This window comes from Lactuca saligna, chromosome 1 (assembly GCF_052625555.1).
Source record: "Lactuca saligna cultivar CGN05327 chromosome 1, ASM5262555v1, whole genome shotgun sequence".
Taxonomy (NCBI): domain Eukaryota; kingdom Viridiplantae; phylum Streptophyta; class Magnoliopsida; order Asterales; family Asteraceae; genus Lactuca; species Lactuca saligna.
The window spans coordinates 92,408,340-92,430,695 of NC_136417.1; the positions used below are offsets into that span (position 1 = coordinate 92,408,340).

At 37.8% G+C, this 22,356-nt stretch overlaps 1 protein-coding gene across 1 annotated transcript; it reads right to left on the reverse strand.

The window, feature by feature from the left end:
- Positions 1-18,886: 18,886 nt before the first annotated feature.
- LOC145009723 (uncharacterized) lies at positions 18,887-19,516 on the reverse strand. Its single transcript, XM_078968364.1, has one exon. It carries the CDS (start codon positions 19,514-19,516, stop codon positions 18,887-18,889), a length of 630 nt encoding a protein of 209 aa, XP_078824490.1.
- Positions 19,517-22,356: the final 2,840 nt, after the last annotated feature.

Genomic DNA, 22,356 nt, shown 5'->3' on the forward strand with positions numbered 1-22,356 from the left:
AGATTTTCTTTTAATAATGAGAATGGTTTAATTTATGCTTATCTAAATGGTATCTTATATTTTGAGGAAATGCCATGTAATAGAATTTATGAAATTGTTATGATTGTAGGTAACCTAGGAAATGATGTTTTATGCATGGATTCTTCCAATAGTATGGATAGAGCATCCTTGTGGCATTGTCGTCTTGGACATGTCAACAAGAAGCGCATAGCCCAACTCCAAAAGGATGGAGTGTTGGAGTCATTCAACCTTAGGGAAGATGACACATGCGAATCTTGTTTACTTGGAAAGATGACCAAGTCACCCTTCACTAGCACATGTGAAAGGGGTGAGGGTTTATTGGACCTCATACATACCAATGTATGTGGACCCTTTAGATCAACCACAAAGGATGGGAACCGCTTCTATGTGACTTTTACCGATAACTATAGTAGATATGGGTATATTTACTTAATCAAGCAAAAGTCAAAAATTTTTGAAAAGTTCAAAGAATTCAAAAATGAAGTGGAGAATCAATTGGGCAGGAAAATCAAGATGCTTCGATCCGATCGAGGAGGAGAGTACCTAAGTCTTGAATTCTACGACTATGTCAAAGAATGTGGAATAGTTTCACAATTGACGCCACCTAGGACACCGCAGTTGAATGGTGCGGTAGAAAGGGGTAATCGAACCTTGTTAGACATGGTTCGTTATATGATGAGTCGTGCTTCACTACCTATCACATTCTGGGGGTATGCCTTAGACACTGCCGCCCATATCCTTAACCGAGTCCCAACTAAGAAGGTTGCCAAAACACCTCACGAGATGTGGACAGGGAAAGCTACCTCGTTAGCGCATATCAAGGTTTGTGGTTGCAAGGCTTTCGTAAGATGAGATGCTTACGACAAGCTCAAACCTCGTAGTGAGCGATGTATTTTCATTGGCTACCCGCAGAAATCCTTTGGATATCTCTTCTATAGACCGAATGAAAATGTTGTCTTCGTTGCGAGGAGAGGGGTTTTCTGAGAGCGAGAACTCATAAGCCAAGGAGATAGTGGGAGGCAAATCGAGCTTGAAAAGATTCAAGAATCGATTTATGAAGGAACCTCTACCGCTGGCGCTGAACCCGAGGAGGAAACTCCGGTTGAACTAGTTGATGAGTCCTTACCTCTTAGACGTTCCAAAAGAGTTAGAGTTCAACCCCAGTTTTATGTTTTTCATATTACTACTGAAGGGGACACGTATATTAGTGATGGTACACTAATAAATCTAGATGAACCTAACAGCTATAAGGAAGCCATGGTAGGCCTGGAGTCTGTAAAATGGAATGAGGTAATGGACAGCGAGATCCAATCCATGTATGACAACCAAATTTGGAATTTGGTTGATAATGTTCCCGGACGTAAGACCATTGGGTGCAAATGGATCTTCAAGAAGAAGACCGACATGGATGGAAATGTACACACATATAAGGCGCGATTGTTTGCGAAGGGCTTTACTCAAACTCCCGGAGTTGACTATGATGAGACCTTCTACCAGTTGCGAAGATAAAGTCTATTAGAGTGATGCTAGCTATTGCCGCATTTCATGATTATGAGATTTGGCAAATGGATGTCAAGACTGCTTTCCATAATGGGAAGTAGGATGAGGATGTTTACATGGCTCAGCCAGAAGGTTTTGTTAATCCGAAGCATCCAAATAGAGTGTGTAAGCTTGAGAAGTCCATTTATGGACTTAAGCAAGCGTCTCGCAGATGGAATCTTTGCTTCGATGAGAAAGTCAAAGAGTTTGGATTTGTACGAAGCGAAGATGAATCATGTGTATATGTCAAGGCTAGTGGGAGTATAGTCAGCTTCCTCGTTCTGTATGTCGATGACATACTACTCATAGGAAACGGCGTCCTGACACTGCAGGAGGTTAAGTCCTGGCTCGGGAAGTGCTTCGCTATGAAGGACCTCGGAGAGGCTTCCTATATTTTGGGTATAAGGATAGTGAGAGAGCGAAGTAAGAGACTAATAGGACTTAGTCAGAACACTTACTTAGATAAAGTACTAAAACGTTTTAGTATGGAAAATTCGAAGAAGGGAGAATTATCGATACTGTGATAACCCTATATTTTCCAAAAACAGTGTAACGCTCAAATGTCAAATACAACGAAAACTATTTTGAATTAACCTCACAAATAAAGTGTTCAAATATCTAAGTTGGGATGCATCAAATATTAGATATCGTGCCAAGGTTTCCAAAAATATAAAGAACATTCAAAACCGGGTTATATTGAAGAAATTATAACCGCTCGTATAATTACGATATACCGTTAAAACGCTATTTAACTTAAAAAGTGACATTTCAATAAAATGCATTTTAGCCTTAAGCATCTAAACAAAAGTCGTAGATTTCGTTAAATGAAAAGCGTGCATAAAAAGATCGCCCAAATTGGACTTCGTATGAAGAAGTTACGAATTTCCTAAGTTTCGTAACAGTAGTAGAGGGCTAAAAACTCAAATTGAAGATTGAGTGTTATTTAGCTATCGCCACCTAAACGGAAGTTGAAGATCTCCACAATAGTAATAAAACGATAAAAAGACAAACGAAAACCGACGTCGAATAAAGAAACTATGAATTTTTAACGGACTTTAAGAGTCCCGGCCTATTAAAATTATATCATTAAAAATAAAATCAAAACTAGCCGACGGAGTCTAAATGAAAGTTATAGAGCATAATCACACCTACGCGTGGATATAAAGAACACGAAAAACGGAGCCCGTACGTGAAAGTTACGGAATTTAGAAGACGGGAGCCAGGATTACGCCCCGCGTAATATGGGAGTACGCCCCGCGTACTAGACCCAGAGTCGAGTCCCATCAGCTGCACCTCTACGCTTAGCTAGACCGGAGTCGTAAGCCATGACGCATTTCTACGCCCCACGTAACCGAAGTACGCCCCGCGTACTGCGTACGCCCAGCGTACTCCAGAGGTACGCCCCGCGTACGCCATCCTCCAGTACTATAAATAGAAGGTTTGAGCCTCGGGTTTTTGCACACCTTCTCAAACTCTCAGTCACTCTCCCATACTTCTAAGCTCCAGAGATCATCCCGACGCCCTAGGTTTCCGCACTCGAGCCCCCGACGAAAGATCTACGCTGCAGTGATCCCCGAAGAGCCTGAAGACGCAACTTTTTGCGGTCGAAATTCTGCTCAACTCTAGCCTCTCTCTTCAAACCAAACGAGTGAGTTCATACCCCTATTTTTCAATTATTTTCATGTTTTAGGGGAAAATACAAGTACATTACAAGTCAAAGTATCGTTTTATAAACAAAATTATAATATCTATTTTACAAGATATTGATACAAACATCATTATGTTTAAAGGGCTATTATATCAACTAGTTATTCTTACTAAATGGAAACATACCTTTTGAGGAACTATAACGAGTAAAGTTAACAAGTTATTCATACATTTTACATATATATTTTGACTAATGAAATACTTTAAAACGAAGTAAAGTCTTTCTTATCGTAAATATGTTTATACCAAGTAATGTGAGATATTCAAACTTCAACGTACTCTTATGCATGCATTTCAAGTCCTGTATTATATACCATAATCTCTTGGAGAGAGAGCGTGATACTTGTGTATAGATCTATACGGGATTGACAACCCCGCACCTAAACTATTAGCTATAGTTAGACCGGCAGGTCTCGGGTGACAAATGGCATAACACTACAACACCTGAAGAATGTTGTTACAGGCCGTTAGTGTCAATAGTATGGTTATAAAAATCACGTAAAAGTATAAAAACAAGTTTGATTTACGAGATTCATATATGCATTTAGTTTTCCACAACATTTTTAGCACAAAGTTTATCATTATTATTCAAGTAAGGAACATACTAACGCACACCAACTCTGGAATTTTTTCAAACCATTTATAGAAAATATTGGATTTTCTAAAAACCTTATTCATCGATTTACTACTAAAAGGACATACTTTTCTATGCGAAACACTTATGAACTCACCAACTTAATTGTTGGCACTTTTTCAAAACCACTTGTATTTCTCAGGGAATCAGTAATACAGGTAACCAACCAGCTTTTGAAGAAGGAACTCTAAGGACGTTTTATTATTGAACATTTATCATCATATTGTAATATTCTTTTGCTAATATGTATAATGCAACAATATACGTTTTCATTATATATATGATGGTTGTGTTACTTTCTTTACAATATTCAATTGTTGTGATACTATGTGAAGTCATCCACCCCCGAATGTTTCTGCCATTCTGGTTTGGGGGTGTAACAGATAGAAAGTAATGCCAAGTTGAGTAAGACTCAAAGTCCGAGTACCGAAGCTGAAATAGCAGAAATGAGCCGAGTACCATACGCTTCCGCAGTTGGCTCAATCATGTATGCTATGACTTGTACTCGCCCTGATGTAGCCTTTGCTTTGAGCATGGTTAGTAGATATCAAGGGAACCCTGGTAGAGCCCATTGGATTGCGGTCAAGAATATCCTTAACTACCTTCGGAGGACCAAGGAATGGTTTTTAGTCCTCGGGGGGAGTGATGACTTGAATGTGCGAGGGTATAGTGATGCCAGCTTTCAGACCGATAGGGACAACTTCTGTTCGCAGTCGGGCTGGGTGTTTACCCTTAATGGAGGAGAAGTAACTTGGAAGAGTTCCACGCAGGAAACCGTAGCTGATTCAACGTGCGAATCAGAGTACATTGCAGCGAGCGAAGCGTCGAAGGAGGCAATATGGTTGAAGAACTTCATTGGTGATCTTGGAGTTGTGCCTGCCATAAAGGAGCCTATGGAAAATTTATGTGATAATGAAGGAGCGGGTGCCTTGACCAAGGAACCAAGGGATCATGGCAGGTCTCGTCATATCGACAGAAAATATCATTTCATTAGACATCGAGTAGAAGAAGGACACCTCGTGGTCAGGAGGATATCATCAGAAGATAACCCAGCAGATCCGCTTACGAAGGGACTGAGTAGGGTTAAGCATTTGCAGCATGCTAGGAGTATTGGACTGAGAGATGATATTTGATTAGATTAGATGATTTTAGAAACTTGTAATAGATAAATGTAATTTAACATTTGATGAATAAATAAAGGAGTATTATTTATAAGTAAAGTTACTGTCTTATGTTAAATGTTTAACTATTGTTTCACTTTGCATATTTTGACTTCCAGAATAATTGAGTTTATTTAGAATAATCGAATTATTCAAACAATCCACAATCGTTCATATGTTGGAAGTAGGTATGAATGAAGATTGTCGTGAATTGGTGTGTAGATTGTCTAAATGGAATTAGACATAGAACAAGTTTGTTGCAACGTTCATGAGTGCTTATGAACTGGTTTTGAGCATTGGAACAAACCCGTGCTTGCTGGAATCACCTTATGGAATGTGATAAAAAGGTTGATCGCAAGACGATAATATCATATGGTCTTAAAACCTAGATATATGGTTTGTTATTTGTTAACTGTTTATACATTGATAATGCGAAACCGCATCAGTAAATTGATGTTATAAAACGCATTGTTGTGTATAATTGATTAATGAATAAGTAAATGCATATAAGTCGAAGTTTATCAGTTACTTTTATCCTAAGAGGGTAAAAGCAATATCTCAGCCGCTCGATGATTTGATTTGACTTATGTGCCTGGCCCGGTCAGAATTGAATTGATGTGTTCGATTAAGTTCTATGTCAAATAAATCTGAGATCGAGAAACCAACTGTTGGACAATTGGTTCCATAGAATTGTCCGCATGATATCTAAAGAGAGGACTGTACGATCCCTTATCTAAAGGATAGGACTGATAAGATCAGAGTTTGAGCGCATCTTTGAGAGCTACGATTGCAAAATCGGATTATGCTTGTGTATATAGTTACTAGACTTATCCAAGTGGGAGACTGTTGGAATAGTGTCTAAGGCTGCAACTATATTTGGCAAGTATTTGACCCGGTTGTGCATGGTCCTTTTGGGTTGCCTTCACCATAGCAACTTGACAGCATGATTTATAATGAGAGAAGAAATATTATTAATATATTATGAGAATAATATAAGGAATAATAATATTGTTGCTTGATTAATATAAGTAATAAACTAATTAGGAATTAATTTCGTGACTTAAAGAGATTAATTAAATAAAGGGGCATAAACTGTCAATTGTATGATAGTTGTATTTTGAGCAGTGATTCCTTATGGATAAGGGGTGGACGATTTTAGGGTTTGGAAGCGCCTAGAAATCGTCCAAGGCTTATCAATAAGGAGATTGGATTGCTTAGGGTCTAAGTTATCCAATTAGGGTTTAAGGGTGAAACCCTAGTAGGCTCACTAGTATAAATAGATCCTTAGGGTTAAGAAAATCGGTACCCCTTGGTATTGGAGAAACCCTGGCCGACTTTTCTCACCCTTCTCTCTCTCTCTCTAATCATCCTCTTGCTAAGTTGTTGTTTGTAAGCCATTAGAGGAGTGACATTTGTGACTCTAAGCTCCAAGGGCAAGAAGATTCAAGCAAACAATTCAAGGTAATCTTTTAGATCTGATTTCATGTGTTATGATATGAATGTTTTCATTAGATCTATCAATCAAAGTCTTGGATACATTGCATGTTCAATTAGAGAAACCTAGATCCAAGCATTAGGGTTTGTATGTGCACATCAGAAAGTTCTTATGAATCAAACCCATGATATATATATATATATATATATATATATATATATATATATATATATATATATATATATATATATATATTAGTAGGGTACCCACACAATGCGGCGGCATCATATAATTAATCGGCAATTAATGTGCAACGGTAATTAGTTTTGTTTCGACGGGCTATGTCAGGATCAAAATGAAAGTATATTTTTAATTGTGATTTTTAGAAAAATATGTTGTAGTTTTGCGATACTAATAAAATGTATTGTTATTTTTAGCTTAAATATGAAAGTGTGTTGCTGGTATAGGTTAAAATTAAAAATACAATGTTGTTTAGGTTAAATAAAATAGGCGTTGTTGTTTTATCTTAAAAAATAAGTCCATAATTTTTCTTTTTAATGTTTGAACTTAACAACATTATATTCATTAACGAACATATTATTGGTTTTATACTATAATTTATTTCTTTTAGTTAGGTCTCGAACATTATTCTCTTGGTGGACCATGTTTTTTAAACGATTAGTTTCATATGAAAACTTGTCACATTACAAAAATTAGAGAATGCACCGATATATATATATATATATATATATATATATATATATATATATATATATATATATATATATATATATATATATATATATATATATATATATATATATATATATATATATATATATATATATATATATATATATATATATATATATATAAAAATAGAATACGAACATAATTTTATTTTACATATCACGTAAAACTTCTCGTTACATCACGTTTGATGGGTATACTCCAACTTGATTAAAATCTTTAGTAGGCTTCATTAAGACTTTTGTATTGTCGTGTGATATTCTGTCACACCTCAAAACCGAAACGGCAGAAACCTTGTGGGGCGGAGGACATCATGTATAGTATCACAACAATGCATAATGGTAAACAAGCAACAACATCATCCATTGCATTAACAATATAATTCAAATACAAGTGTTCTGTGTATAGTTTATAAGACACCAATAATGAATAATAAAAAATAAATTTGAGTGTGGAAGCTGCTCCGTCTTCTCAAAACCAGCCATCGGTACCTGTCTACTGATGACTTGAGAATACAAGTTATTTTGAAAGAGTTTATCAGCATTAAAGCTGGTGAGTTCATAAGTATTTTAGTGTCATTTGTTTGTATAAGTTTACAACAAATGTTTGTAACAATGTAATGTAAAAGTTTGTAAATGTTTTTAAATGTTCGAAAATGTTTGTACTTCCTAGAAAATCATATATTTCTTACTGAAATGCAGTCTTCTACCTAGACCCGACTGTTTTGTATGTTTGTTCTCTTGTAAAAGTGTGTATTTTACCAATTATGACTATCATTAAAAAAATATAGTTTACATTATCGGTTATGTGAGAAGATCAGAAAGTGAATGCAATAGGAAAATAATGTAGTACTATAGTATTTTATAGATTGACTATTGTTGTACTAAGCACCTTAAATCAATTGCTAATTAACGTAAAATGTGATATTTTGTAACCATGCTTGATTGACTAATGGAAACACGACGCTGAAATACATTGAAAAGTTATGACATTCGTTACCCGTAGACCTACAGGTCCCACTGTAGCTTGCATCAAGGTGTAGGATGGTCAATCCAGTATAGATCTATCCATAAATTCACGCTCTCCCTCTAGGAGACTCTAGTTACAAAACGAGACACAACAATGATGGCATGCCCCGAAGTAGTGGCTCACATTTATGTTATAGTATTCTTGTATATGTATAGTATGCTCTATCTGTATAGCGTATAGTATGTTCTCGTTGTATAGTGTATAGTATGTTCTCTTTGTTTCTCATCATAGTATGTTCATTTTGTTTCTCATTATAGTAAGTTCTCTTAGTTTCTCATGATAGTATGTTCTTTCTGTTTCTCATAATAGAAAGTTTGTATTGAACCATGAATGAACTGACTCATGTATGTTTCATTGTACTAGAAATAGTGAATAGTATACCTCTAACCTATACTTATTATATTTTTACTAGTAATGTTGTTTGAATGACTGAGTATGTTTATACACCTCTGCTACCCAAAGGTGTTGGAACTGAGGTAAAAGCTTTTATATCTATACACATATACATAATATATAACTAAGGATCAAGCGACACTCGGATAAACAGAAGGGTACTCTAAGTCCACAACCAAATAAGGAACAAGAAATAAGGTGAGTTATTAGTCCTAAGTCCTTCCAACCTTACTTATATAACTATATCTGCATAGACATGGTTTTAACAATATATATGTTTAAAAGAGTTTAAAGGAAAGGTTTAGCATATAAAAAAAGAGTTTGAAAAAGAGTTTAACATGTAAAAGAGTTTGATACTACGCTTTGAAATAGATTTATTGGAAAAAAAATTTAAAGTATATGAAATCCATATGTTTGATAGTTATTAATCACATGTGATTGATTCAATAACTATAATGTTCAACTTGTATCCCCCCTGTCAAAGCATTTAAAATCATTTAAAAGGTAGATTAAGGGGTATGAACTCACCGGTAGTGAGTGGTTTGGATGAAAGAGTAGTATAGGATGCTAAGTGTCAAGTGAAGACTTGAGCACACACACATGGATCTTGTTTAGCATATAATGACACATATATGTATATAATTAGTGTTTATACAACTAATCAAGTAAGGAAAACACCTTAGGGACTAGGTTACACTTGAATGAAAAGGTAAAAATCACAAATGATTGTGTACAAGGTGAGTTTACGGCCACACTTGGTGTTTATGGCCAAGTGTTCACGGCCCTAGGGTTTACGGCCATTTAGTTCACGACCACATGAGTTTACGGCCGTAAAATCATGATGAATTGTGTCTAATGGGTGTTTTAAGGTCTTACAAACCACAAGGAAGTGTTCTAGCCTCAAGTCCAAGCCTTAGGAAGAGTTTAAGGCTCATATGCACCTTTAACTAGGGTTTACGGCCAAGGGAGATGCTCTTGGCCGTAAACACCTCTTGTTCATGGGAAATGAGCGATTCCAAGGTGTTTAACAAGCGATTCAACTAGATATCGAGTATAGGGAAGTAATACTTACGATATAGAAGCTAAAAAGGTTGATTTTGGACCAAAACACTAGTGTGTGTTCTTGGTGTTTCTTGAAGATCTAACCAAGAAATGAATTTATCGATGAAATCAATGGGCAATGCTAGTTAAGAAGATGTAGTAACAAATAAAGGGATAAAACACTTACATTTTTGAAGGAAAAATGAAGATCCCTGATGATAGTTGAGAGAAAAACCCGATTTCTTGGCTTGAAAATGGTAAAAGTGTTGGAAAATAGCCGAGATTCATATATATAGCCAAGAGTTTATGGCCACCATGAGTTTACGCCATAAACTCATGTGCCCTAGCCATTAACTCCTTATAAAGGGGTTTATGGCTTGATTGATTGTTTTGAACTTCAGTTGACACATCCTAACACTTAATCCTTTGATGTACTAGGCTTAGAATGCTCAAACAGACTCTAAACAGTGCTGAAAGTTAGCAGAAACAAGGCTGACTTTGACTGAATTGAATAGTTTTACAGATAGAAATTTCGGGTTGTCACATCATCCCCCTGTTAGAGAGAATTTCGTCCCAAAATTAGAGTTTAAGCAATTAAGTAGTTACAAATAACTAAGCGAAAAGTTGAGCATATTTCAATTTCATTTGATCCTCACGCTCCCAAGTGAGTTCAGGTCCTCGCTTGGCATTCCAGTGAACCTTCACTATCGGGATACGACTTTGCTTCGTTTTCTTGACCTCACCGTCCATGATCTCTACTAGTTACTCAACGAAGTTGAGGCTCTCGTCGATCTTGATCTCGCCGAGTGGGATTACAAGAGTCTCATCGGATAGACACCTTTTCAAGTTCGAGACGTGGAAAGTAGAATGTACGTTACTAAGGACGCGGGGTAAGTTGAGTTTGTAAGATACAAGGCCAATCCTAGCGATGATCTCGAAAGGCCCTATGTATCTTGAATTTAGCTTTCCACACTTTTCGAAGCGTATCAGACCCTTCCAAGGTGAGGCTTTCAAAAGAACGTGGTCCCCCATCTAGAATTCCAAAGGTTTCCTTCGCTTGTCTGCATAGCTTTTCTGTCGGTCTCTAGAGGCTTTCAATCATTCATGAATCTGAACGATCTTCTTTGTCGTTTCCCAAAGGATCTCCGGACCTATGAGAGTGCTGTTAGGAATTCATCCTTTAGCTAACTGTGTCTCACCCACCTCAGCCCAACACAGAGGGGATCTTCACTTTCGACCATAGAGGGCTTTGAATGGAGCAACCTCTATGCTCGTGTGATAACTATTGTTGTAGGAAAACTCGAAAAGGGGTAAATGAGTATCCCATGCCTTCCTAAAGTTGATCACATAGGTTCACAACATATCTTCCAAGGTTTGGATAGTTCTCTCACTTTGTCCTTCAGTCTGTGGATGGTAGGTTGTACTCTTGTCCAACCTCATTCCTAGGGAACTTTGTAACGACTGCCAGAACCTCGAAGTAAATCTACTATCTCTATCGGAGATAATGGATATTGGAACAGCATGTAGTCGTACGATCTCCTAATGTATGTTCTTGTAAGCTTATCCATCTTTCCAGTCTCTTTGATGGGCAAGAAGTGTGCGGACTTTGTCAACCTGTCAACGATCACTCAAATGGTATCGAGACGACCCGTTGTTTTGGGCAACTTGGTTATAAATTCCATCGTGATCTGCTCCCACTTTCATTCTGGTATCTACGGTTGCTGTAGTAAACCTAAGGGATTCTAGTATTCGACCTTAACCTTGGCGCAAGTAAGACATTTACTCACGAAGGTATCAATCTCTACTTTCATGTTAGGCCACCAGTATAACTATTAAAGATCTAGATACATCTTTTCTGAACCTAGGTGGACGGAATATCGAGTGTTGTGCGCTTCGGTCATGACCAATTCTCAGAATCCACCGTGTTTCAGTGTCTAGATCCGGTCCATGAGATATAAGGCTTCGTCACCCTTGACTTCCAGGTTTTTATCCATCCCTCTCAGGGATTCACCTACCACATTTTTAGCTTTCAAGGCGTCATGTTGAGCCTCCTTAATTTGTGTGGATAGATGCGAATGGATAGTTATAGTCAATGATTTGACTCTATGACCAAAATATTCTTTCTGACTTAGGGCGTCTGCTACTATGTTGGCTTTACCAGGATGATAACGAATTTCACATTCGTAGTCATTGAGTAGTTGGACCCACCGTCGTTGTCTCATATTGAGCTCCTTTTGGTTGAATATTGTTGTAGGATTTTTTGGTCTGTAAAGATAGTGCTTTTCGTACCATACAGGCAGTGTCTCTAGATTTTCAGAGCAAACACAACTGCTCCTAGTTCGAGATCATGTGTGGTGTACTTTACTTCATGCGTGTTCATCTGTCTTGAGGTATAGGCGATGACCTTACCTCGCTGCATGAGGACACAACCAAGCCCTTGTTTGGATGCATCGCAATAGACCACAAAGTCTTCTATTCCTTCTAGGACGGATAGTATCGGTGCGGTGCATAAGGCTCGCTTCAGTGTTTGGAATGCCTTCTCTTGTTTCTCTTCCCAGTCAAAGACCACACCTCTCTGGGTCAATGTAGTGAGTGGTTTTGCGATCCTAGAGAAGTTTTGTATAAATCTGCGGTAGTAGCCAGCGAGGCCTAGAAATTGATGAATTTCTATAGGCATTTTCGGTGCTGACTAGTTCTCAATGGCTTTAATTTTGGAAGGGTCCACGTGAATTCCCTCTTTGCTAACCACATGACCTAAGAATTCGACTCTTTGGATCCGAAATTCACATTTAGAGAACTTCGCGTAGAGCTTCCCTGACTGTAACGTTTCTAAGATCAGCCGTAGATGTTTACTATGCTCATCCTCACTATGAGAGTAGATAAGTATTTCATCGATTAATACGATGATGAACTAAACCAAGTAAGGACGGAACACCCTATTCATCAAATACATGAATATTGAGGGAGCATTAGTCAATCCGAAGGGCATCACCACAAACTCGTAGTGTCCGTAACAAGTTCAGAAGGCTATCTTCGAAACATCCTCCTCTAACACTCGTAACAGGTGATACCCGGATCTCAGATCAATCTTTGAAAAATAAGTCGCCCCTTGCAGTTGGTCGAATAAATCGTCTATGCGAGGTAGAGGGTAACGATTTTTGACCGTTAGCTTGTTAAATTCTCTATATTCGATGTACATACGGAATGATCCGTCTTTGTTCTTCACGAATAAGATCGGTGCTCCTCATAGTGAGAAACTTGGTCTAATAAAGCCCTTGCTGAGCAGTTCGTTAAATTGATCGAATAGTTCTTGCATCTCAGTTTGTGCTAGACGATTGGGCGATTTGGCTACTGCGGTAGCTCCTGGAACTAAGTCAATTCTGAACTCTACTTGGTGTTTCGGTGGTATTCCTGGTAGTTCTTCTAGAAAGATGTCAGGAAGGTCGCATACCACCGGAATGTATCTACAATGTGAGAAAGGAATGCATGATATTCCTTACGCAAGTTCTTCTGAGCTTGAATACTTGAGATGATACGAAGACTCATGCCAGGTTTGTCACCGTAGATAATAAGCGTTTCATTAGACGGAAGATTAAGGCGGACAACTTTTTCAAAACACATGATGTCGGCACACAGATGACTCAACCAATCCATGCTGATAATGACGTTAAAACTTTCAGTTAAGTCCGGCATGAGGTCGATTGGAAATGAATGGCTATTTTGAGTTAGAGTACATCCTATGTATATACTTCTAGTGTTCTTAGTTTTCCCGTTAGCCATTTCCCCAGTGAATGGTTCTTTAAGTGTGTGTGGTTGTTTAAGTAAGTGAGCGAATTTATGATTCACGAAACTCCTCTCCGCTCCACTATAAAATAGTATGCATGCTTGAGAGTTATCAAGGAGAAACATACCAGTAACCACTGTGGCGTCGACTACTGCTTCCTCATGGACTATAGCCAAAACTCTTCCAATGCCGCCTGTGTTCCCTGCGTTCGGGCAGTTCCTCTTGTAGTGGCCCACCTCGCCACATCCGGAGCAAGCTTGGCGCAGACCAGCGCCGGAGACTTGGTTGATTGGCCTTTCCGGAGCTTTGTAGAAATGGACAGTGTGTCCCTTCCTGTTGCAGTTAGAGCACTACATTTCTCGGTAGGGTCCAGTGTGGTGGAAGTTACGCTTCTCGCACTTAGGCAAGCTCCCAGCATACTACCTTGCTGGCGCAGTAGCAGTAGGTGTTATCGCAACATGAACAACAACGACCTGCTGCTTTTTGGTAGAGTTCCGCGCTGCTTTTTCCTTCTTGTTAACCCAGTGTTTCCTCTTGTTTTCAGCGTTCTTTGGAGGTACTAGGATGGCTAGGGTTATCGTTGTTGACGGGGTGCGGACTCCGTGATCCATGAGCCGCTGTGCCAACTGCTTGGCACTGTCAAAGGTAGTGGGGTTTAAAGTCGGGACACTCCCCTAGAATGGAGGCATCAACCCCCATATGTACCTCTCAATCTTCTTTCCCTCAGTAGATACCATTCCGGGACATAATGCCACCAGATCGCTGAATCTGGCAGTGTAGCCCACTACGTCGGAGCCTTTCATGGTTAGGCTCCAAAGTTCTTCTTCAAGTTTCAGAACTTCGCCCCTCGGTCAGTATTCCTTGATCATGAGCTCCTTCAGAGCTTCCCAACCCATAATGTTAGCCACTATAACAGTTAGTTACTTGACATGGCTATTCCACCATGTAAGGGCTCTTTCTGAGAAGGTGCAAGGAGCAAAATATACTTTGCTTCCTTCTGGGCAGGAGCAGGTCTCAAAGATCGACTTCGTCTTCTCGAACCATTGCGAGAGGGAAATGATTCCGCCAGTTCCGTTAAAGGATATGGGATTGCAGTTGCTGAAATATTTATACGAGCACTCCCTAGAGCATGCTGGAGCTTCGACAATAGTGGGAGGCACATTAGTCTCACTCCCGCTAGTACCGGTGTTGGTGAATTGTGATAGAGCTGCCGTAACAGCCATATTTACCGCAACTTGGATAGCTGTCAGATTGTATTGTGGAGGAGGCGATGGTGGTTGAGTTGAAGTTATCGGAGGATCACGTCTCGATGATCGACGCGAAGGCATGTTTTAACTAAAAGTTTACAAAGATGAAGATAATAGTAAGAATAAATTTGTAAGTATAATGAGAGTGATCCGTGGACTAAATCACTATAGCCCAACAATTGAATGAGTGTACGATTGAAATAAAGATATAAATGTAAGAGTAGGAAAAGATAGAGGCAAAGATTTTCAAACATATTAGATAACTGTCAATAATATTGGTATTAATGATGTAATAAGTTCGGGAAAATGACCTAACAGTAGGTCTTACACCAAACCATACAGGGAAAATGTTGACAGCTTAGAAGTCTAGTTAAAGTATTCGAAAGACAAGAATATTTTACAAAAAAGTGCTTCATAGAGCACAGATAAGAAAGTCTATCCCTTAAACCAAAACAAAAGAAGAGTCAAACATCTTCTACCGACACTGGGTACTCCTCGAGAGAACCCTCGGATCTCCCAGTTAACGTACTATGACTTGAAGATGTTGCTCATGAGCTCTCTGATGCACTCGAAGTTCTATGACTTTAGCTCGGGATAAAACTAGCCGTTGATGCAGAGCCTCATTGTCTCTCCTAGTCCATCCCATAGCCTCTTCGAGATGGCGAATGTGGACCATGTTAACGTTGATTTGGCATCAATTTCCATGATTCGGTCGATGGCTGCCCGACCTAGCTGATCATTCCGAGCAATCCTGCGGACCATAATGGGTAGGACTCAGTCAACTGAGCCTCCCTCGCTTAGATTGTAAAAGCTTCTGTCTCTATTGAAGGGTAAAGGTTGACCCTGTTCGTTACTCCATCTGTTCAAGTTTGTCGCCCACAAGGGTGTGGGACCTTGAAATACCGGTCCGTTGTTGAGATTTGGGATTTAAGCCTCTTGAGCTAGGTTGTTGACTTCTGGTTTGGAGTCAGAACCTTCGGAGAAGTTCTGTGCAAAGTCATCGTCCAAAGGGATTGCAGGCTCTTCTTCTGGTTCGGCGTCGATCCAACTAGCATTGCCTTGGTTTGGAAAGTACGGGTTGCCTAGAGGATGGAATCCAGCCATGATATCTACGTGAGAAAAAGGGGTATAAGAATCTTATATAAATAGACGTACTACTTAAGATAATTATAAGATGATCCTAACCAGTTACTTCAATACTTGCATAGTTCATACCAGTTATATGAAATCAAAACAAGATAGACCTTCGAATAAGTGACCCTAACTCCAAATCCACAACCAAACAAGGAAAAGGAAATAAAGCAAAGGTCACAGATTCTAAGTCTATGACACCTTAGTCACATATAACCTTAGTGTATCCACTTAGCAACTATTGACGTATTAGTATAGACCTTTTTAGTTCTCAAATAAGTAATTATAGTAACACAAAATACTCCTATAGTATTTTAGGTTCATGTTCTGTTCTAATGTTTTCATTGTAGTAGTGTTGGTAAGTTTTTAGACTTGTTGCAACCTTACAACCATTCTTGGGCATATTCTAATCACTTCTCGGACCAACATAGTTGATCAGGCTATGTCATTCCCAGAACTGACCATACATCCCCAAGCCTACTTGTGATGTTCAACAATCGTAATACTTTTGTTCTGTCCTAGTGACACTGATTTTAGCATGAATGCAGGTATGTATACATAGTTAAATATTTTATTATTTAAAAGTATAAACTCTTGGTCAGAGTATTTTAATCCTGATGTGTTTATAGTTTCTATATCTTTTATGGGTTGATACACTCGATTCACTATACACAATGCTTGATTGACTAGTGGAAAAACGACGCTGAAATACGTCAAAAAGTTATGGCATTCGTCACCCGTAGACCTGCAGGTCCCATTATAGCTAGCAGCAAGGTGTAGGATGGTCAGTCCAGTATAGATCTATACACAAATTCACGCTCTCCCTCCAGGAGACGCTGGTTAAATGAGACACAATAGTGACGACATGCCCCAAAGTAGTAGCTCACATTTTTGTTATAGTATTCTTGTATATATATAGTATGCTCTGTCTGTATAGTGTATAGTATGTTCTCTTAGTATAGTGTATAATATGTTTTGTTTGTTTCTCATCATAGTATGTTCTTTCTGTTTCTCATAAGAGTAAGTTTGTATTGACCCATGAATGAACTGACTCATGTACGTCTCATTGTATTAGAAATAGTGAAGAGTATACCTCTAAACTATACCTATTATAGCTTACTAGTAATGTTGTTTGAATGACTGAGTATGTTTATACATCTCTGCTACCCAAAGGTGTTGGAACTGAGGTAAAAGACTTTATATCTATACACATATACATAATATATAACTAAGGATCAAATGGAACTCGGACAAACAACAGGGTACTCTAAGTCCACAACCAAACAAGGAATATGAAATAAAGTGAGTTATCAGTCCTAAGTCCTTCCAACCTTACTTATATAACTATATCTGCATAGAAATGGTTTTAACAATATATAAGTTTAAAAGAGTTTAAAGGAAAGGTTAATCATATAAAAAAAGAGTTTGATAAAGAGTTTAACATGTAAAAGAGTTTGACACTATGCTTTGAAATATATTTGTTTGATAAACATTTTGAAGCATATGAAATCCATATGTTTGATAGTTATTAATCACATGTGATTGATTCAATAACTATAATGTTCAACTTGTATCCCCCCTGTAAAAGCATTTAAAATCATTCAAAAGATAGATTAAGGGGTATGAACTCACCTGTAGTGAGTGTTTTGGATGAAAGAGTGGTATATGATGCTAAGTGTCAAGTGAAGACTTGAGCACACACACGGATCTTGTTTAGCATATAATCACACATATATGTATATAATTAGTGTTTATACAACTAATCAAGTAAGGAAAACACCTTAGGGACTAGGGTACACTTGAATGGAAAGGTAAAAATCACAAATGATTGTGTACAAGGTGAGTTTACGGCCACACTTGCTGTTTATGGCCAAGTGTTCACGGCCCTAGGGTTTACGGCCATTGAGTTCACGGACACATGAGTTTACAGCCGTAAAATCATGATGAATTGTGTCTAATGGGTGTTTTAAGGTCTTACAAACCACAAGGAAGTGTTCTAGCCTCAAGTCCAAGCCTTAGGAAGACTTTAAGGCTCATATGCACCTCTAACTAGGGTTTACGGACAAGGGAGATGCTCTTGGCCGTAAACACCTCTTGTTCATGGGAAATGGATAATTCCAAGGTGTTTAACATGTTATTCAACTAGATATCGAGTATAGGGAAGTAATACTTATGATATAGAAGCTAAAAAGGTTTATTTTGGACCAAAACACTAGTGTGTGTTCTTGGTGTTTCTTGAAGATCTAACCAAGAGATGAATTTATGGATGGAATAAATGGGCAATGCTAGTTAAGAAGATGCAGTAACAAATTAAGGGATAAAACACTTACATTTTTGAAGGAAAAATGAAGATCCTTGATGATAGTTGAGAGCGAAACCCGATTTCTTGGCTTGGAAATTGTAAAAGTGTTGGAAAATAGCCAAGCTTCATACTTATAGCCAAGAGTTTATGGCCACCATGAGTTTACGGTCGTAAACTCATGTGCCCTGGCTGTAAACTCCTTATAAAAGGGTTTATGGCTTGATTGATGGTTTTGAACTTTAGTTGACACATCCTAGCACTTAATCCTTTGATGTACTAGGCTTAGAATGCTCAAACAGACTATAAATAGTGTTAAAAGTTAGCAGAAACAAGTCTGACTTTGATTGAATTGAATAGTTGTACAGATAGAAATTTCGGGTTGTCACATATTCCAATAGAGAGTGCGACGTAAAGTTGTCCATGCGAGAATACTGATTCCGGTAGGAAAAAGCCCACATTTGGAATTGTTTGGACTTGAGCTTTATTGATTGTCATAACTAAGCTAAGTCGAACTGGAAATTGCTTTCCTTTTAGTTTGAATGGAAACATGTCATCAGAAAATGGACAAAGAGGGATTCTTGGCAAAAATACTCTTTTTCCAGCTTGATGACCAACTACTATTTCTACATTGATGACGTTCATTTGAAAACCTTTGCATATCAATCTCGTTCCATTACATAACCCATTCGAAGGATCAATATTCCATAATAGTATTATAGGGTATCCAATTTTAAGTCAAAGGAAGTAAGGGGTAAACCACTAACATTTAGAGAGTTTAAGAATTTCGTCGGATATAAGTTATTCTTCTCTTCTTCTGCTTTATCAAAACTATAGTACACCTTTTCATCTCCATGGAAACTATCGATCAGTTGTTTATTAATTTGGTCAACATTTTCATTTTTAGTTGATAATATGGCCCGGGAAATAATATAGTCTGAAGAACCACCATTGATTTGCAAAGAAGGAAAAATTACATTAATCAAATCATATTTCGATTTAGCTTGATCAGTTGAAGCAATACACATGTCATCAGGTATTCGAATAAAACTTCCATCGATTGCTTCTTCATCACCATCACCAACTCGTATTAAGAACTTTGAAAACAAAGGATTTGCCAATGTCCTCATGTTTATAATTAACCATATCTTTTTAATCAAAGACCAAAGAGGCAACATCCGTAAGTTGGAGTCTACAATTTGTGCTCGAGTGCCATGTCGAATGACTAGCAACACCTGTCTAAAATCACCTCGCAAGACCATTATCTTTCCACTAAATAAGAGGCTCACGTATTTAATGTCTTGCGTCGTTCGATCCACCGTCTCCACTGCATGCCTATGCGCCATCGATGATTAATCCCATATGATTATGTTGGCCAAACGAAGTAGTTGTGCAGCCCCACTCTGTTGGTTAATATTGCACATCGAGTTATTATCAAGATTTATCGGAATCTTAAAATGCGAGTGAGTTGTTCTCCATTCGGGCATATTATTAGCAGCAACACCCGATGTAGTAGTCGAAAGTGCAATAAGACCATGGGAATGAACCTCGGAAAGTAATGCTTTGTCACCAGGAGCATCTATAAAGAACACACCTGACATATTGTGATCTATGTAGCTCATGATCTCATCATATGTAGTTCTTTGATCGAGATTGAGAGAATCTTTAGCACAAATGTCTTCATCCTCCACAAAAATAAAGTACTGTTCTTGAACCTCACGATATCCTCCAAATTCCAAGTTGATGTTTGTATTTACCCTAGGAAGATCAAAGTCACCAAGATCCTTACCCATAGATTGTAAAAATATAGTAATATATGTAAGAACCAGAGTTTGAACTCACTCAACACTTTCACATCGTTGCCTGTAATCTTCAGAAACTGAATTATAGTGGCTATCTCATAACTTACGAACGTCTCTGGGGTCACAATAAAACAATATAGTAGAAAATAACCTTCTTAGAGCCCCAGGAAATTGAAATAATGGGGCCTCTGTAAGACATTCCGATAGATTATCATCATTCTCTATTAATCCTCTCTCAACAGCAAATTTATGAAATATCAAGTGTAATATGTTGTTCACCTTGTAAAGATCTTCAAAGCACATTGGCCCTTAAACATGTGACAATAGTATTCGCAGGTAGTAAGGCTCTCCTTCAGTGGGGTTAGCAGAAACCAATATGCTTCTCATTGCTTCTTTCTTTTGTTGATTCCAACAACATTTGGTTGCATTCCATGTAAAGTGTTTTGGGAATTCTTTATACAAATATTGCCTTGCTATCTCATGTTCTTTATTGGTGTCAAAAAAGCGGTCAACATTGAACTCCTATCTTTCTCCCTATCAATAATATTAGCCATGATATTGTTATCTTATAATCTAACTAACTGTTGGTTTGGGACATGAAGATGCAAAGCCTTAAAAAAGGGTGGATTTGAGGAAGTACAAAGCTGAAAATCCTCCATATTGTCTCAGGAGGCGAGACATAACGTGCATCTTCATATCTGGTGATCTCATTAACAATAGGTTCTGCTCCATCTAGATCAATAAGAACACAATGTTTGTCATGTCCCTTGTAAACATACTTCAAAAGCATATTTCACAAATTTTATACTCGAGCAAAATTCGACATTCATTTGGCAATTGAACATCATTAGCAACTTTGGATTATATGGGACCACCCACCTGTTGTCCAGTGTATTTCCTTATACGGCTACCTCTATCCCATTGTTTCTCCTACGATCTAACGGATATGAGTCATTTCCTTGTGTCGTCGCTTCATTAAATTGTCTAGGATATCTCTAACAACATTGTGATGGCTTACCTTGCATACAAGGACTCGTGTCTCGTAAATGACCGCAAGGATCATGCATCATGTGTTTGACAACAAATTCATGCATTTTGAGATACTTTTTTGGGTCGGGAAGTTCTGCATGCACCATCTTATCATAATGGTTTGGATTTGTCACCTTTTGTTCTGGTCTCATTATCAGGAGGAAATGCGCAGGTGGCAAACCACATTTTTGAAACTCTACCACATAAACATATGCTCGTACCATGCCAAGGATATGCTTCTTGAGAAGTTGATCTTTAAGATCTTCTAGTTTTGCATGAAACACTCTTGATACAAGGTCTAGCGGGTCTTGAGCACTTTGGATAAGTTTCAAATCATTAACAATTTACGTCCAACTTGGATTGCATGTTAGGGTAAGGAAAATATCAGGCTTTCCGTCATCTTGAACTAACGTCATTGCATCCAGGAACCACCATCACATGTCACGTGGACCTCCAATAAAAGATGCATGAAAGACAACCCTTTTTCCGACTCTACTTGGTTCAACCTTGCCAGCATTGACACAATCCACAATTCCTTGGTAAAGGTCTGATCTTATCTTTTTTTGGTTTAGTCTACAAAAGAGCAATCGTGAGGTCTCAATCTTTATGTAGATATATACTACAAACTGTTGTAGCAATCTTCCCCCTAATAATATCAAATTATTAGGTGAACGAATCTGGAATTTGTAACAGTAATACTCACGCATTGTTACAATATTCCTACCCTTTCTTAAGTTAGTCCTTACATGATGGGAATGTTCAAAACAAATAAATTATACATAAACTTTCATCTAAATTATTCATTTTAAGATAGTAGAAACATACATACCTTCTACATCATCCTTAATATTTTCTTTATCAACAATAACTTCATTAATAGACACCTTATCTCTTACTATTTTTGCATGCGAACTAGGCTCACCAATAGGAAATAACAATGAATAAGACAAGGGATCATAACAACTTTCGTAGGGTTGAATTTATGTATTGTAGTCAGAATGCCTATACACAACAATGCTTCTTTTATAAGTGGTTATATTGTCATTACCTTCTACCCAAATACCAACAACCTACATAATTTTTTATTTTAGTATGTTTTATATATAACATGTAAATTGATATAATGACTTCAACCTAAGTAAAAGTAAATAATAATATCCAAACCTCAGATGTGGTAGGTCGATTGTATACCCTTTGGTCAAGATCCACCGATGCTTTCAAAGTGACTCAATAGTTATCGAGAGGTCCTAGCTCACAAATTCTTTGAAATGTTGTAGCATATGGACTTGTAGCAAGAGAATTCGTCAACGCTTGAATGATGCTTTTGTCAAGATTTTGCTATTGAAGTCTATGTG